The 11366-nt window shown below is 43.2% G+C and overlaps 3 protein-coding genes across 5 annotated transcripts; 1 reads left to right on the plus strand and 2 right to left on the minus strand.

The window, feature by feature from the left end:
* Nucleotides 1-242: 242 nt before the first annotated feature.
* On the plus strand, nucleotides 243-2263 carry LOC109769994 (transcription factor BHLH133-like). Its single transcript, XM_073495977.1, has 5 exons — nucleotides 243-786; nucleotides 883-1077; nucleotides 1164-1229; nucleotides 1312-1377; nucleotides 1937-2263. Exons 1-5 carry the CDS (start codon nucleotides 442-444, stop codon nucleotides 2030-2032), a joined length of 768 nt encoding a protein of 255 aa, XP_073352078.1. The 5' UTR covers nucleotides 243-441; the 3' UTR covers nucleotides 2033-2263.
* Nucleotides 2264-4524: 2261 nt separating this feature from the next.
* LOC109769968 (uncharacterized) lies at nucleotides 4525-6232 on the minus strand. 3 transcript variants are annotated; one of them, XM_020328676.4, is made up of 3 exons: nucleotides 6077-6232; nucleotides 5859-5997; nucleotides 4525-5171 (listed from the first exon to the last, which is right to left on the minus strand). In XM_020328676.4, the coding sequence occupies exons 1-3, from the start codon at nucleotides 6196-6198 to the stop codon at nucleotides 4716-4718; spliced, it is 717 nt and encodes a 238-aa protein (XP_020184265.1). In that variant the 5' UTR covers nucleotides 6199-6232; the 3' UTR covers nucleotides 4525-4715. The 3 variants fall into 3 exon arrangements, with proteins under 3 accessions (XP_020184265.1, XP_020184264.1, XP_040260614.1); XM_020328675.4 differs by having other exon boundaries at nucleotides 5859-5951; nucleotides 6077-6214; XM_040404680.3 differs by having other exon boundaries at nucleotides 5859-5972; nucleotides 6077-6207.
* Nucleotides 6233-6566: 334 nt separating this feature from the next.
* LOC109769967 (probable glucuronosyltransferase Os01g0926700) lies at nucleotides 6567-9662 on the minus strand. Its single transcript, XM_020328674.4, has 4 exons — nucleotides 9117-9662; nucleotides 8135-8523; nucleotides 7468-7709; nucleotides 6567-7366 (listed from the first exon to the last, which is right to left on the minus strand). Exons 1-4 carry the CDS (start codon nucleotides 9235-9237, stop codon nucleotides 6853-6855), a joined length of 1266 nt encoding a protein of 421 aa, XP_020184263.1. The 5' UTR covers nucleotides 9238-9662; the 3' UTR covers nucleotides 6567-6852.
* Between the last annotated feature and the right edge of the window lie 1704 nt (nucleotides 9663-11366).

Consider the following 11366-nt stretch of genomic DNA (forward strand, 5'->3'; position numbering starts at 1 on the left):
TTTATAACCGATCATATGAATCACTTGGTGGCAATTATTGTTGCCATTCTCTCGTATTAAACCATGAGCTTATGGTATTATTGTTCTCTTGGCATTACCTGGAGGCATCAGTATGACATTATTGCCTCTTTAGATTGCTCAATGGGCAGACGATTCCCAACACAATCTTTCTAGTTTTTGATGTTGAAGATCCTGGGGGTATGGGTCATTGCTCGAAGACATAAACTAGTACCCTGCTTAGTTGTCATTCTGCTCTAATTAAGAGTAGGGTGTAACCTCAGTCAAATATATATCTGAAAAGATTCTCTGGGAACGTAGTATAAATGTACATGTCCCTACCTGCTCTGTACTCACAAGACAACATTACCACAGTCCTTGCACTAGATTTTAGAAGTTTTAGAAATTGCAGTAGAAGGTTCCGATCGACATTAGTCCAACAGAATGGAGGCGAAGTGCGCAGCTATCTGGAGCTCGGTCGATGGGAGGAGCGAGGAGTCTGAGATGATTGCTCACCTGCAGTCCATGTTCTGGAGCAACAGTGATGCTGCTGTCAACCTTTGCCCTCCAAACACCAGTGCCAATTCTTGTGTTACAGCTAGCACAGTGCACAGTAATTTGTTCCTTCCTCTTGACATGGAGAGCCATGTTGTCACAACGCCAATGGTTAACACTGGCATGGACCTATGCCTTGATCACCGGCATCAGACCGTTACTGGTCACAAGAGGACATCCCATATGGATGAGCAGATCAAGAGAACTAGCAAGAAATCCCGGACAGTTCCCTCGGTAAGGCTACGATATTGTGAATGCTACGTTATGCATCCTCTCTTGAAATAAATCCTTTGACTGTTCTAACATTCTGATTGATGCAATTGTTTGCAGGTATCAGGTGCTCTGTGTTTAAGCCTAGCTGATAACGAGACCAATGGTGACACTGTCAATCAGAGCTCTTCGTCCTGCTGCAGTTCGGAAGAAGATTTGATTGGCGCATCTGAGGAATCCTTTGTTCCGAACCAGGGTGACAATTCAAGAGGTTGCAAGCGGCCTTCGAAGAATTTGCAGTCTCTTTGTGCAAAGGTTAGGACACGGTTATGTTACTCTTGTTCTGATCATGGAATACGAATATTTCTGTTCTCTGACGGTATTTGTGATGCTTCTTACAGAGGAGAAGAGAGAGGATCAACGAGAAATTGAGAGTACTGCAGCGCCTGATTCCCAATGGAACCAAAGTAAGCTCTCACTGATTGGTTAGTGATTCACTTACTGAATAATCAAGAGTCCATCTAACACGGCAATTTTATGCGTTTCCAGGTTGACATTAACACAATGTTGGAGGAAGCAGTCCAGTATGTCAAGTTTCTGCAGCTGCAAATAAAGGTAGTACTTGTTTATGTTCCAGTTAAGCCGTTCGCCATTCCTGGAAAAATGTAACACCGAATTCATCAAACCGTTACAACAAAAGTTTGCATGGACAATTCAGAATGTTTGTGCAGGTGCCACACTACCACCGTATTTCCAAAATTCAACATACTCCCTCCGTTCCTAAATATAAGTCTTTTTAGAGATTCCAATATGGACTACATACGGAGAAAAATGAGTGAATCAACACTTTAAAGTATGTCTATATACATACATCCGTATGTAGTTCATATTGAATCTCTAAAAAGACTTATATTTAGAAACAGAGGGAGTATATATATATAACACGTTGGGAGGTTGTTTGGATGTGGGGATATGTTCTTTGGAGCTTCAGATTTGAACAGAATACCAAAACGATCCATAGAACCCCCCAGTTAATATAAAAGGATTTAAATTTGGCAAAAGGGGGGGAATTGCTTAATCCTCTGTGCTTTTTTCTATATGATTTGAGAAGGAGGATACAAGAAATTTATTTCAAACATGGAGTATTATTCTGATCTAACCTTGTTCCGAACAGGTCTTGAGCTCTGACGAGACATGGATGTACGCACCTCTCGCCTACAATGGTATGGACATCAGCCTGAGTCTGAGAATTACCGCAGCCCAAGAATGAACTGGTCATAATCCGAAGCCTTGTTGCTGTCAAGTCAAATTCAGTACATGGTGCATTTGTTCAAGATCTTAACCCTGACTTTGAATTGTTCATTTGCTTCTTGTGACTTAGAGGAAGGTGTTGCCTTGCCAGATACAGTAAGTAAATATTGTACGAATCAAATAAGTTGGAGCATGCCATATGTAGCAAGGAAACAATGTATCAAATAAGTCTGATTAATGATGATGACATTTCTTGGCTCAGTGATTTTCTTATCATCGAAGCAAAAACTTTCAAGTCTGATTAATTATAAACATTAAAATAAGGTATGCATTGCCAGTTTTTGGCATATAAGAATAGATCCTGGAAACAAATAAATAATTAAAATCTCCAAACTACTTTGACAAAGAGAGATTTAGCACCTTGTGGCTCTCATGTTCCATTAGGTAGCTCTGGTAGGGATGTAAACTGAGTCCTGCTTATCGGTCTAACAGTTCAATAAAGTATTTTTTCCGGGAAAAATGAACTATCAAGCTCACCATTTATTGCGCCATTTACATCCCTAAGCTCTGGCATCTGATGGTAATTTGGTTTGTGCTGCTCAAAAGCTTTATCTTGGATAGGAAAGATATTGTTCAAAGCCAGAAAGTGCAACTTGGCAATGCCAAGTGCTTGTAGCACTACAGTAGTGAATCATGAGTTGCCATTTTGTATGCCGCAAAATAGGTTGCCAAAGTTGCATCAATAATAGATTGATGAGTACGTGATCCATATGCTCAGTTAACCAGTAATATAGGCGTTAATGAAGAATCCTCTATTTCGCTAATCACTAATTTCAGTGTGCATACATGTAGCTTTCACAACAGCTAACAAGATATCTTCTGCTTTACTTGGTGCCCTAAGCTTTATCTAATAATTGTGATTGAGGTGTCCAACTATTGTGGTTCTTGAGTTGAGCAGCATCTGGCAGGCATTTAACACTGTTGAATATATGTATAGGCTATCATCGTATGTATGGTTAGGATCTTTTAAGGAGTCTGTTAGAGATGCTCTTACACTGGTAACATAACATGACCCTAGCCGATGTTACTATCTTCATAGTTATAACAACAAAAGTGTGATATCATGCAAAGCTTCATTATTAAGTAGGTTATAGACTCAAATTGTATTGAAATATGTTATGTTATGGTAACTAGCTAAATTATTCAAATTACCTCTCTCCTCATTAACTCATTGTCACATAGGTAAATTTGCTGATTTGACTATATATTACTGTTGAAGTTAACTCTCACGCTGACGAATCTCAGAACACTGCCACCAGTAGCATCTGTTGCGGCCGGACTGCAAAATTCTGGCGCAACACGCACACCCACCTAACCTATGCCAAAGACTCTTCTGAATCTGAAAATATATAACAAAATAAATGGACATAGCCCACATCGAACATTTCAGGAAATCCAAGTTAGATTTCAGAATTGTGCTAAATTTCTGTTCCTCGAATTGCGACTTTGTATTTCCTGAAAAGTTGGATTCTGTTCCTCGAATTGTAAATCGTGGCTGATGGTGTCGATGCTTCTTACAGCAGTTCACATTTCCTCTCTCACAAAGCGTTTTCCTTCTCTCGGGCGTTGACTAATGAACAAGCACATCCATCTCACAATTCGAGGAACAGAAAATTACAAATTCAGTCGTACCTCACTATAATTAACCACTGGCTATAGTTATATTATGATTTGTCTCTTGCTCATGTGGTTTCGAGCCATCCGTTCAGTTGAATTTACAATATATAATGTTGTAATATGATAGACAAATACTTCGGCTACGCATATAAATTTCTATTATTAAGAAATAAAAGACCTGTATAAAAAAGACATGGATTGGAGCATGATCAAACATGAGGTGTCATCAACATACGAGAAATGAAGATGACACTTCAAATGAAGATTTAAAGAAATTGAGGCCGTTAGAATAACACATGAAGACATGGACGAAATATATAAGGTGACATTTTATAATTTTGTCCATATATATCTATAGGCACCTCACTTTCAGGTCAATTGTATTGTTGGAATAAAGACAATAGACAGATTTTTAGAGTCCTTAATCTGGGAGATAACCGGCACAGGGATGTATTCTCTCCCCTATGTCCCTCCTTAAAAATCCGTCATTTCTCAAAGATTCAAACAGATTTGTTGTAAAAACCCTAGTCTGAATGTCATTTCTCAAAGCGAAGGTTTGATGGCTAGCAATAACAGTATATGGCCTTTCTAAATGCTCTGTGAATATATATCTGGGCAGATAATGTGCCTGGTGGCACTGGTACATGACAGTATATTCAACCAGCACATGTGTAGTCCGTTTTGCCATGGGAAACACCTGTACTTGATACTGACAATTCAACAAAAGGTCTCTCACAACCGACTCATTCAACACATCTGATGTAGATAAACTCCATAGGAGTTGAAACTACGCAGAGCAAATTTCACATGGGGTGCAAGGAAAACACCACTTGGTAAGCAAAATGGCAGTTTTAGTACGATTTTAGCACGATCACTTAGTACAATAATTTACATATGACTTAGCATTCATGATACAACGGGTCTTTTCCTAAGAGCAGCTTTTGATCTTCTCCGGAAGTTATCTCATCGCATGCCTACAGATCTTAGTCAACGAGCCACTTCTTCGACACTGAGAAGAGCCGCATTCATAATCTCATCCATGATACTTTGCCCAGGAGTAGCTTAAGACTATGAGAGAATGAACAGACACATCTGACAGCAAGCAGCCAGCCCCTAACAAGCTTGGATATGCAATAATTTGCTTCTTCCAACTGCTCCATCAGGCGCTCAGATTCTTCCTCCAGCCGTTTCAGTTTGTCGTAACTGTAGTCCCTGATCACCACATTGGCTGTGGTTTCTAAGGACTCAATGGCTTTAAGAGCAGCTGTGTCCTCTGCCACTTCATCGTCCGTGGAATATGTTCCGGATATCGACATATGGGTGGGGGCTCCTTTGATCGTAGAGGCGTCGAAGAGCACGGTGACGCAGATCTTGTTTCCGTAGAATATCTCGCGATGGTATTCGGCCTCTGGGATTCCCAGCTCTGCTAACACGAAATCAAGTATGGCTCTGAAGGGAATTCTGATGATCGTTGAATCATCCTGTAATGTTCAGAACCCCAATATGGTGGTATCAGTGCAGGACTGGAACAAAGAATGATGTCATACTTAAAATGAGCAGTGAGTGGCATGACGCAGAGCAAACACATACTGTGTATATCAAGGTAAAGGCGAATCTATCTATGCATCATGCTTCTTTTGTCCAGGAAAATATATCATCTGTACTGTAGTCGACCTAGAATGCCGCATGAGGGCATGGTATTATCTAGCCAGAATATACTACTCCCTCCGTTCCTAAATATAAGTCTTTGTAGAGATTTTACTATGGACCACATAAGGAGCAAAATGAGTGAATCTACGCTCTAAAATGCATCTATATATATCCGTATGTGGTCCATAGTGGAATCTCTACAAAGACTTATATTTAGGAACGGAGGAAGTACCAAGCATAGTACAGTACTCCCCCGTTCCTAAATATAAGTCTTTCTAGAGATTTCAATATGGACTACATCCAAAATCTTTCTAGAGATTTCAATATGGACTACATACGAAATTCGTATATAGACATAGTTTAGAGTGTATATCCACTCATTTTGCTCCATATGTAGTCCATATTGGAATCTCTAAAAGGGAACGGAGGGAGTATTGTTTTTCCAAACGAACACGTTCAGTCCAGCTCTCTGTACATGCTAGACATGAGAGATTGAGAGTGGTGAAAATTGAACTGACCTGAGCAAGCGCCAAGGGCTGATGGTTAGTCGGTGATGCTGAACCTGGTGGCCCCATTTGTTCGCTGGTCATGGTCGCCATGGTTCCAAGGTCCTTCAGAAATTGGCAGTCACTCTGTTTCAGAGCTCCCCCGTGGCGCCTAATCAAAACAGAGCAAGAATGGGGAGATCTAGCACACGGTGGATGCGAGCTAGGACCCAGTGGCGGAAGCGATTTACCTCCTGTGCTCGACGGACGAAGGCGGCGGATCTGCAGCGCGGACCTGGGTCGGAAGAGCAGACTGGGGAGTGGGGAAGAAGAGGGGAAAACAGCGGATTCGGTGATGCTCGGTGCTAGGCATGGAGGAACATTAATGGGCTTGCCCTAGCATTTGTGGATAACGTTCACCCAGGTCCGTTAAGACGGGTGTGGTGGACTGTGGAGCCTGCAGAGTACTCTCAAGCCTCCAACCAATCAGCCTCACAGGATCCAAAATGAGATAGTAGCAAATGTTTCTTACAGCAATTCAAAAAAATAGAATTCTGAAAAAAAAAAGTTTCTTACAGTATAGTTCACTCTTTCCCAAACTGTTCATCATGGATGCAGAAAAAAGAAATAAGAGGGGGAATGAAAATCATCGACCGGGTCAACCACCAAAGTATACGCAAGCTTGAGAATTGGAGATCGCAAGCCTGTGTCGAGTGTCGACATACCATCAGACAGTCGATAGGATTTAAATCTTGCAATTTCCATTACGATATCCACATATAACCAACAAAGTGCACAATGGTTGACATTTTTCATCAACTAATGAAAAAGAAGAAGAAGAAGAAGAAGAAAAGATGAAGCTCTATGGTATACTAGCTATCAGCAAAGAAGATGAAAAAGATGTACATTTGACTTATGGTCAGCACTGTGCAACCATGGTGGTATAAAGGCGCAAAGTATATCAGGTCTGAAAATGTTTATTTTCAAAAAGGTTTTTATACATCTCCAAACCGCGATGCGAGAGATGCTACCACGGCTTCAGGTCACCCACCGGGCCAGCGGTCCAGTTCAGGCGGACCTGGCCGGGCTTCAAGAAGACATCTTCGCCATGCGGAAGCTTGCGAGCGAGCCCGTTCAGTATCTGATGGAATGCATCTCCTGCTTGAGCTGGCTGGGGGAACAGCATGGCCTGCTTCATCGAAGGGTTTGCGAGAAGCCTTTGCTTCCTCAGTATGTCCTCTGTCGGAATGGATGTCAGGATGCTGTCCAGCCTTGGGACGTCCTCCTCGGGAACAAACACGCCGATCTCCTCCCATGGGATGGCGTCCGCGAAGGGGAGGACGATGTCGTCTGCGATGATCACCGGGATGCAGCCGAAAACCACGGCTTCCACCAGCCTGGGGCTCCATGGAGCCCAGCCCAATGGGCATAGGCAGAACACAGACCTCTGCATATCTTCGTAGTACGTCGGTGGGTGATCGGTTGAGATGTCGAACAGCGGGTTGTTCTTGAAGTTCTCCCAGACAGATGCACGAGCACCTCTGCAGAATACATAGGAATGTCAGATCGGCAATACAATGCAATAAGAGGGAATAGCAGGATCAATAGGACTAATTGCATTTTTCGACAGACAGCAATTTACCTTGCGTAGTATCCACCCTCGGGATCATTGCCGGTGTCGTAGAACAGACCACGGAAGTATACGAAGATGGATCGAGGGGTCTCTCCGGGAATAAGGTGATTTTGCATTTTCTGCGGAGGCGCAAATGGCGGAATTGTGATGGAGCCTTCCTTCAAGCAGACATGGTTCTTTTGTCCAAAGGTCTGAACCAGTGTAGCACGCTGAAGCAAGGGAAGGATTCCTCGTCCAATTGCTTTCTCTTCCTGAAATAATAAAGGAAGCTCGTGTTACAGAAGGACAAAATTGTGCTGGAATAAGCATCAGAGATAATGTGTCAGTCAGAAAAAAACATGGCAGATTGGCATGTAGTTATTTTCAATTGGACAGCTAACTGTAAATCTAAAGAGTAGTCAGACTTTTTTTATACAGAAAAAGCAAGCAAATCATTATCTGAAACGAAGGACAGAGCATTTGCAGACTGAAGTACTTAAGTCAGAGTTGCCCATTGATAAGTGCAAATGAAAAAAACTAGCATCTTGATGCCCCACTGTCCACATGCTTTGTGCTGCAATTAGATATGCCCCAGCTGTTCAAAACACATGGACTCCAGTACTGAACAACTGCTCAACATCTACAGTAGTATTCAGTTAATCAAATAAACAGCAAGGATTTGCTCATGTGTCTGTACCTGATAATGGAAGCAAGCGCCAAAGTCATGTGGTGTGACAAAGAAATGATCTGCCCCCTCTGATCTATTCCAGTAAGGCCATTTCGTCGCGATCAGCTCAATGGCGCTCCGCATCATGCGTGGAGACTTGAAGGGCAAGGGGAGACCCGAAGGCGTCAGGTCGCATGTCGGATACACGGGTGTGTAGAACCAATCTGCTTCCTCAGGATTAGTGGTCCGAACCGCGCTCGACAGCAGGAACCGGTGCATGAAGATCTCCGCGGCGAACATGTGGTTCAGGCACCGAGGGTCTTTCTTCAGCAGCTTCTTGTTGTATTTTCCAGGGAGATCATAGATAAACACCTTGAGCCTCCCAACAGGGTCATCGTCCAGCACATCACCAGCACTCCCTGCATTTTGTTCACCAGAAGACATCTATGAGTGTTGCCCAAAAGCAGAGCAAAGAATATACCAAGCTTGATAACAGGGTCACATAGCACTTTGATTGAAAGGATTGTATATTAAGCAAGGTCTAACTCTAATACTCTATGCTAAATGGCATGAATCATGATTGCCCTAAGCAAGGTGCATGTCTTGACAACATGAACTGAGGTGCTAATATCATCTGGATGTTCAATAAAAGATACTAGGTTGAATTGAACCAAAAACTAGACAAATAATTTGGAGGTGGAACGCCAATAGAAACTACCCCATTCAACCTCTCTGTATAATCCAGTTGCATCTGATTCTGAACAGGGACCTGAGAATTCAGGCTGGGGAAGTCTAACCACAAGCAATCAAATATGAAAATTCCCTGATATAGGATGCCAAAAATGCTGTCTTTAGCAGCGTCCTAGATGCAGGAGACGAAACAGCTAGAGAAATCAAGCAGTTCGAGTTGCACAAACTGACAAGATTGGGGGGAAACCCCTTAATTCGAAAAAAACAACTGACAAAGATTATGGGTATCAAGTCAATAGTCAAGACAAGGCCCTGCCCTCACCTGAGATCCTCTCTGTCTGGTGGCCCTGCTGCGCCGGCGCCTGCTGGGCCTCCGCCGCAACAAACAGCGCCGCCGCCGCCGCAAGAACCGCAATGGCAACCAAGACCCGCCCCGCCATCATCCTCTCGATCCCCAGCACCTCTCCGTCCGGCTCCGCCCTTGTGAACCGCTAGGCAATCGCCAAGGCTAGTTAAAGAAGAAGAGAACGGGGGGCAGGGAAGAGGCTTTTCCGGCAATTCCTTGCTTGTCCCACCAAGAAGCGTTTGGTGGCGGCGGAAGGTGAGGAGGGCCTGTCCTACGCCGAGGCCGAGCTTGAAGAAGAATCAGAGTGGCTCATGTGTGCTTCAAGGGAGGGAAGGGGAAGGAGGGGATTAATACTGCTGGCTGAGAGACGAGGAGGGGAGGGTGGGGGAGAGCTGTCCGCGGCTGATTCTTCCCTCCCTCCCTCTTCTCGCTTCCTGCGGCTTTCCTTCACTTTCCGTGCACACCAATGATGGGTGAGCTGTAGGGCTCTGGATTAGTCTAACGCGGCGTGTTTTCCAGGGAGGTTTGGTGAGGGGTCTGCTGCCAGGCTTCTTTCTTTCCTGCTCCCCTCACCTCACCCAACTTGGACATTCGACCTCTCACTTGTCCTCACCTTAAACATGTCAACTTGTCAACTGTCAAGTCCTCTCTCTTTTCCCTCATTCTTTAGCATGTAGTAGTAGTAGTAATTATTTATTTTGTTTAGGAAGGTAAGTGATTAATTGATACTGTATATGGGTCAACTGTCTCTTTCTCCAAGTCTCTAGAAGAGTATGTAATTGATTTGCACATGGGATGGATGGGAATTATACCAAGCGGCTGCTCTGTGGGCCCAAATCAAGCGGCGCCCGGTGGAAGGTATTGGAAATCCCTTCCGCAAGCCGCAACTAACGGCTCAACTCATTTCTGCCGACGATCGGAGGGCGAACCGGAGTGGCGTGACTATCTGAGTAGGCGGGTAGTTGAACCACGCGGCATTGGGAAGATAGACACGTATTGTCGTGAGTCATGATCATTTTTCTGCGACTACGAGAATAGGCGCTTTCTTTTAGTAATCTGAATTGTTTTTTTTCTTTTTACATGGGATGAATGAACATTATACCAAGTGACTACTCTGTGGGCCGAATCAAGCGGGATTGATCGAAGTGGTGGAGGAGCCAAAATTTGAGTATCAACAAACCTACTCCGCAAGCCAAAACCGACAGCTCAAATCGTTTCCAGTGGTGATCAGACGGATGATAACATGCAAGCAGGAGTTGCCTGACCAACTGAGTGGGCGGGTGGTTAAACCCATTTGGCATTTAAAGAGGTAGCCACTTATTGTCATGACCATGATCATTTTCTCGGTCATGATAATTGTAGCCAAAGTTTCTTTTATGGTTAATATTTTTTCATTAGTGATATTTTAGATTGACATGCTCTCCAATATACATGTGATGAATTTTTCTGGATCATAATAATTGCTGCCAAAACTTCTCTTATGGTTGATGTTTTTTCATCAATGATATTTTATATTGAGATGCTCTCCAGTATACACGTTTGATGGTTACATTTTGTATATGTATACCATGGAAAATGTTTACATGGCAAGCTCAGTAATCTATTTTAATTTTAACAGTCCATTTTTTTGCGAAGATAGCAATCAATGTTAAAAAAAGGTTTGACCACAAGATTAATTTGCACATAAGATGAATAGAATTATACCAAGTGGTTGCTTTGTGGGCCTAGATCAAGTGGCACCGAATGGAAGTCGTGGCAGAGTCGAGATACAAGGTACTAAAAACCCGCTCCACAAACCCAGACCGACGGCTCAAATCATTTATGGCGAAAATCGGGGGGGGGGGGGGGGGGGGGGGGGGGGGGGGGGAACGTGCGGTGGGGTGTGTCTCCACCGCCTAAGCAGACCAGTAGCTGACCCACATGGTATTTGAAAGATGGCCACTTGTTTTTATGAGTCATTATAATTTTTTGGATCATAATAATTGCTGACGGGCCTCGGCCTATTTTTAAAAAATAAAAATTGCTGCCAAAGCTTCTCTTATGGTTGATGTTTTCTTCCATCATTGACTTTGTTTCTTTAGTTGACATGCTGTCTAACATCTATGCTTGACAGTTCTTTATGTATGTGTAGCCATCAAAACATTTTTCATGGTAACCGTAGTAATCTCTTAACTTTAGCACACCAAATATTTTTGTCAATGTTAAAAGAAATACTCGGCACACATT

This window comes from Aegilops tauschii, chromosome 3 (assembly GCF_002575655.3).
Source record: "Aegilops tauschii subsp. strangulata cultivar AL8/78 chromosome 3, Aet v6.0, whole genome shotgun sequence".
Taxonomy (NCBI): Eukaryota; Viridiplantae; Streptophyta; class Magnoliopsida; order Poales; family Poaceae; genus Aegilops; species Aegilops tauschii.

Excerpts from the sequence above, each read along its gene's own strand:
- LOC109769994 (XM_073495977.1), top strand. The coding sequence starts at position 442 with ATGGAGGCGAAGTGCGCAGCTATCTGGAGCTCGGTCGATGGGAGGAGC. Across the intron at positions 1,078-1,163 it reads TGCAGTCTCTTTGTGCAAAG|AGGAGAAGAGAGAGGATCAA; the intron begins GTTAGGACACGG and ends TGCTTCTTACAG. Across the intron at positions 1,230-1,311 it reads TGATTCCCAATGGAACCAAA|GTTGACATTAACACAATGTT; the intron begins GTAAGCTCTCAC and ends ATGCGTTTCCAG.
- LOC109769968 (XM_020328676.4), bottom strand. The coding sequence starts at position 6,198 with ATGCCTAGCACCGAGCATCACCGAATCCGCTGTTTTCCCCTCTTCTTC. Across the intron at positions 5,998-6,076 it reads TCGTCCGTCGAGCACAGGAG|GCGCCACGGGGGAGCTCTGA; the intron begins GTAAATCGCTTC and ends TGTTTTGATTAG. Across the intron at positions 5,172-5,858 it reads AGCCCTTGGCGCTTGCTCAG|GATGATTCAACGATCATCAG; the intron begins GTCAGTTCAATT and ends TGAACATTACAG.
- LOC109769967 (XM_020328674.4), bottom strand. The coding sequence starts at position 9,237 with ATGATGGCGGGGCGGGTCTTGGTTGCCATTGCGGTTCTTGCGGCGGCG. Across the intron at positions 7,710-8,134 it reads GCGCTTGCTTCCATTATCAG|GAAGAGAAAGCAATTGGACG; the intron begins GTACAGACACAT and ends TTATTATTTCAG. Across the intron at positions 7,367-7,467 it reads GAGGGTGGATACTACGCAAG|AGGTGCTCGTGCATCTGTCT; the intron begins GTAAATTGCTGT and ends TGTATTCTGCAG.